The following is a 5,661-nucleotide window of genomic DNA, read 5'->3' on the forward strand; positions in this document are numbered from 1 at the left end:
TATGCAAAATAAATAAATAAATAAACAAATGAATGGTTGGAAAAGTTCAAAATGTGGGCAATGCATCTATACAATCCATGAAAGTTAAACATTATTGATGGAACTAGGCCTATGGCAACAAATCAACTTTTTCCAGGATCTATCCACCAATTGAGATCCAGCATCGACTCAAGTCTCCATTCGGAGGGATAGCTGAAACTATCGCGAGACTGCGCGGAAGGTCCATCATGGCGGCGCAGTAAGTAAACATTTCCAAACCATCACAATAACTAACCGCCTGGGTTTTTATCTTTTCCCATAAACAACATTGGACAATACACAATCAGCAGCACTTGACAAACATTTCCACAGTCGTTGTTAACTATTTCTATAACCGGGACACCATGGCAACACAAGAAAAGAGAGGAAGGCGAGACGGGACAATGGAGAGTGATGACGGTTTGGTGTGGTTTGGTGAGGTCAGTGGGCTAGTGCTCTATCCTTGATTCCATCAATACAAAACTGTCTGTAGCCTACTTCTGTTCCGAGAGGACACTAGAGGAGATGTAAAGGGCAAAGCCAGTGTAGGCCTACAATTCTCGCAATCAGAGATTGACACTTTTTTTTGCAAGAAAAGGCTGAACTCAAAACGATAACAGACATTTCCCTACATTCCCCTACAAGAACCCGACGATTCAGAACAAGCTGGGAAACAGTTACCCCCCCATCAAATAACAATTCAAGGTGTCCACCGTCCCTCCTTCGAGAAACAAAACAAACATCCCTGCGCCGATTCGACCACTTCAAACAGAAAGAGCTCGTCAAAAGCAAAGAAAAACTATTGTACTGAAGTTCAGTGTTACAATAGTTTTTCTTTGCTTTGACTCTTTCTGTTTGAAGTGGTCGAATCGTCGGGTTCTTGTAGGGGAATGCAGGGAAATGCCTGGTTATCGTTTTGAGTTCAGCGTTTTCTTGCAAAAAAGTGTCAAAGTGTCTGATTGCGGAAATTTCGGTGTTGCTACACCTTCAGAGTCAAATGATAAAAGGAGAGGGATTTCTAGAGTAGGCAGTCACAGATAACCCCACCTGGTAATTATCATTCTCCTTAGAGGATTAATGTTAATTGACCCCACCCCCCAACAGGGCAACTTCCCAAGAGTAAACAAAAAGTTACATCAAAAAGAGAATAAGAAAAGACCATACACAAAGAACAATATAAACACTAATATACAATGATTACACATCAAAGCTCACATGAGCTTAACCACAGCCCCTATGGCGAAGCAGTTCATTAGCCTACAGAAGGCAAGACTTAGGAAAGCAAGACCTATTAAGTTCTTCATTAATGCACTGAGGGTCTGCTGACTTTAAAATGTGCATCCAATATGCCTCCCTATGGAACAAAAGGTCAACATTTCCACCTCTACATGGGGTCGAAACCTTCTCTGGGTACTTTCCAATATGCAGACTCCCGTCCTCCACTTGCTTGTGCTTGTTGCCTCACATTTTGCTGATGCCCCGCCTCTGTGGAGAAAACAATAAAGTTTCCCCGCTGTCTACCTAGCCACAACATTTTTTGGGGGACTATTCTTCATTCACCATCCCACTTTCAAATGAGAAATTACATTATAATTGTGCGTTTGTAAGATATTGAATTCATTTTCTGTCGTTGGTAAAGTTATCATGAGGTCACAAGCAGGCAAGTGAGCAAGGAAGGACAGAAGTCTGCATATTGGAATGCACCCTTTATTCCCCAAAACTTCGTAGTAGCTGGAGTAGCCGCTAAGTCGTATCCTCAGACAATCTTGTTTTTAAAGCTCCTTTCGTTACAGTGATTCTGTAAAGGGTTGTGTTGTCAATAAGCAGTCAGTCAATCAATCAATCAATCAATCAATCAATCAATCAATCAATCAATCAATCAATGTCACCATGCAATGATGACCCCTACTGTGACACTTTGGGGCATTTGATTTTACCCATCTCTGATTGTGCCTGTTATTTACATTTCAGGAGCAATACTGTTCAAAATGCAAAGTCCTCGAGCAGCGAGTGAGAGAGCTGGAGGAAGATCGGCAGTGGTTAAGAGGCCTGCTGGACACTATGAGGCGACAGCTGGATACGTTCAGTGGTACGGTCAGACTTCATACATGTATTGATAAGATAGCAAGAGAATTAAGAGTTGTATAGCACATTATCATAACTGTCATTCAAAGTGCTTGAGAAGAGAGAAAGAAAGAAAGAGAAAGAAAGAAAGAAAGAAAGAAAGGAGACAGCAATGTAAAATTGAGTGTGAAAATGCATATTTTTTTATTTTAATTTCCTGTTAAAATATTTTACCTTGTCTTTCTTCAAATAGCATTGTACCATAGTTAGACACAACATTTAAAGCGAGCTAAAATATTTGGAAATGTAGGGGATAATATTGACTTACTCTCTGTGATACAATTCTGTGATTTCTTAGATATGAGAACTATGCTGGCTGAGCTGGTGACCATCCATCGTCAGCATTTGCCAGTAAACAGCCCACCAATAGTCATCAGCCCTCCACCCACGGACACCAGCCCACCACCCACCGACACCAGCCCACCACCTGCCAAAGTCAAACCACAACGCACCACCCGCAGCCCGCGACCCACCACCAGCAGCCCGCCAGCCACCGCCGGCCAACCAGCCAATGAAGACGAGGAAAATGAGGAAGTGAGTGAATTTTGTAGGAGCATTCATTTACCTCTCAAGCAAACACATGGGCACTCTCTCAATGCCCAGTGATCTAGCCTTGCTAGGACATGAAACGCCCAGTGATTGGATACTCTGTGGAGTTCACGAAAGAGTATCCAATCATTTGGCGTTTCACACACTACCAAGGCTAGAACACTTGACATTGGGAAATGGTGATTGAGTCAGCCATCCCTCAAATCAAACAGCCTGCTGTCAAGCCCTAGAAGCCTGTTAAAATGTTCAAATGCTATCAGTAAATTTATATAAGATTGGGAAGTTTTTGGGGCTTTTCAAGCCTTTATTGTTTATTATCAGACAGGACAGTGGAGGAGCGACAGGAAGTGAGTTGGGAGAGAGAGACGGGGAAGGGCCGGCAAAGGACCCGGGCTGGGAATTGAACCCCGGTCAGTCGCTTAGTAGACGAGTGCCCTACCATTAGCACCATGGTAGGGCCAATAAACGTGTATATACTGGTAACACGTTTGTGATGTTTTCTGTGAATCTTTTTAAGGTTGTCATTGGAGGAACCCTCAGAGTAAACAAATTAAGACTGCAAAGATGCAACCACGTATTCCCAACCAAGCTAGTGTGCGACCTGCTCGAAGTGGTCTTTACAAGAAGAGAGCTGGCCACCTCGTCCCTGACAGGACAGAAGGGCAGTGCCAAAGAGGAAATAAAGCCACCGCTGGAGCCTACTGCGCTCAAAGCTATCTATGGTAAGTCTACTGCGCTCAAAGCTATAGACATTTTTAGCTGTAAAAGTTACCGTGCTTTGGTCATACTAGTAAATATTGGTTTATTATTCAGAAAATATTCATGAAAAGATCAAATTTGGCAGTAGGCAGCACAGTTTCAATGAGCTGCATAGTTGCAATACCTACTCTGGCCACCCTGTGCCACCATTTTACATGGGTGCACCTGTAACTCATTGATGCTGGATGTTGTGTTGCGCAACATTGGCCCTGACTTATTATATGTTTTAATGTGCTTCAGAGGCTAAGATATTTCGTTTCTTATAGGTTGAGGGCAACTTTTCTTAAAAAGGGCTTAGGCATTCAGCACCTTTTTTTGCAGGTGCTTTAGGTGTCAGTGGGTTAAAAAAAGAAATACAAACAACCATCACACACATTGAAAAAATACATCTTGACTGCCCTGCACAGAGTCGTAACCTGAACCCAACCGAACATCTTTGGGATGAATTAGGACCTTTGGAATTAATTAGAGCAGTGACTGAGAGCCAGCAACATCAGTGTTATGACCTTGCCAATGCACTTTTGGAAGAATGGTCAAAATTCCAACACTTGTTTTGGTGATATAGTGTGTGTCATGTCAAGTGACCTGTAGAATGTTGCCATGTCTTTTACAGTTTAATCACACTTGGAATTTCGTTTTTCACACTACTTTGCAGAATACACTTTGAACGAATTTCCCAATGCGGACATATCGGTCCTAAGAGGAGCAGTCAGGAATAAGCTCAACAATGTCAGCAAGGTGTTTAAGAGAACGCAGTAAGTACTCAACACTGAACAGTACACACACACACACACACACACACACACACACACACACACACACACACACACACACACACACACACACACACACACACACACACACACACACACACACACACACAGCCCAACACTTTTAATTGTGGTGTGACTCCTTTCTCCATCCATGCCTGATGAGAATGGCCAGGAAAGGGCTTAAAGTGATACTGTCCCATTTTTAGAAATAAGCTTATCTTACACTGAGTTTTACCTTTTTCTTACCGTTCTCTGAGTATCGCAGCGCACATTTTACCTCTAAGCTAGCAGTTAACATTGAGTACTATGAGGCCAGTTAGCCGCCAGCAACTTTTAGTTAGGACAGTTGTTGTGTATATCTATTAAGAGCTTGAAGCCTTCCACAGCGACTGCTCTAGTTCTGACTTGTCTTGTGTCTTGTGTCTTGTTCTGTCTTGTGTCTAGCATGGAGGAGCAGAGGAGGACAAGGGGGCGGCCCAAAAAGAACAGGCAGGGTACGGAGATGCCAAACGGGGATCTGGAACTTAGACAAGACAACTTCGAAAGAATTGAAGCACCCCTAGCCAATAGATTTGAAAATGGGTACGTATTGTATCCGTCATGTTTATCGGTCATTTTAACGACTCCTACTGTTTGCCTCTGACAAAATATCTGTACGCAGTATTCAATTACTTACATGCTTACTCACCTGTGATTTGTATAGATAAAGGTTTCATGTTAGCCTGGTAAACCAGCGCCACCCGCTGGGCGCCGAAATTTTTCAGCTGCGAGTGGGTCTGGCCTCGGATCTGAGAACGTTTTGAACACTGTGCCCTGAGTCTGGCAAAACCAATTACAATGCAGAGATTTGTTTTGAATCAAAGCGGGCGGGGTTTTGAGAGAGTGACGACGAAGCGCGCAAAACAACGTTGGGAAAGCACATCAAAGGCAAAGATCGCCGATTGGTCAGGGCGCCAGCACAGTTTGAAAAAACAACAGGTTGTTCTCATTAGCAATCATCGGAGGCATCGTTCATCGGGGCCAGACTAGATTACTCCGGTCTCACATTTAGGCTGGTTTATCAGGCTAGTTTCATGTAATTATAGAATTTTTAATATTATAATCTGGTCAAAGGACAACAGAGGTGTTTTTTTAATTGTTTGATGTCAAAAACTAAACACCACATAAAACTTGTGTTACAGGTCGGGTTCAATCAGTGAATATGAAACAGGCCCACCATCAGGCTACTACTCCATGCCCAGCCATCCCATCCCATCGCCAGCAGATCAGCATACCTGACGTCCTGACGTGTCTGCTATCCCATCCCATCCCCAGCAGATCAGCACACCTGACGTGTCTGCCATCCCCTCCCCAGCAGATCAGCATACCTGACGTGTCTGCCATCCCATCTCATCCCCAGCAGATCAGCATACCTGACGTGTCTGCCATCCCATCCCAC

At 43.5% G+C, this 5,661-nt stretch overlaps 1 protein-coding gene across 1 annotated transcript; it reads left to right on the forward strand.

Annotated features, from left to right (window-relative positions):
* The first annotated feature begins 362 nt into the window (after positions 1 to 362).
* Positions 363 to 4,751, forward strand: LOC134462949 (BEN domain-containing protein 6-like). The gene is made up of 7 exons (XM_063216219.1): positions 363 to 458; positions 1,990 to 2,107; positions 2,441 to 2,676; positions 3,209 to 3,413; positions 4,106 to 4,205; positions 4,387 to 4,408; positions 4,668 to 4,751. Exons 1-7 carry the CDS (start codon positions 384 to 386, stop codon positions 4,749 to 4,751), a joined length of 840 nt encoding a protein of 279 aa, XP_063072289.1. The 5' UTR covers positions 363 to 383.
* Positions 4,752 to 5,661: the final 910 nt, after the last annotated feature.

This window comes from Engraulis encrasicolus, chromosome 14 (assembly GCF_034702125.1).
Source record: "Engraulis encrasicolus isolate BLACKSEA-1 chromosome 14, IST_EnEncr_1.0, whole genome shotgun sequence".
In the NCBI taxonomy this organism is placed as follows: Eukaryota; Metazoa; Chordata; class Actinopteri; order Clupeiformes; family Engraulidae; genus Engraulis; species Engraulis encrasicolus.

Excerpts from the sequence above, each read along its gene's own strand:
- LOC134462949 (XM_063216219.1), top strand. The coding sequence starts at position 384 with ATGGCAACACAAGAAAAGAGAGGAAGGCGAGACGGGACAATGGAGAGT. Across the intron at positions 2,677-3,208 it reads AAGACGAGGAAAATGAGGAA|GTTGTCATTGGAGGAACCCT; the intron begins GTGAGTGAATTT and ends AATCTTTTTAAG. Across the intron at positions 4,409-4,667 it reads TGGCCAGGAAAGGGCTTAAA|CATGGAGGAGCAGAGGAGGA; the intron begins GTGATACTGTCC and ends TCTTGTGTCTAG.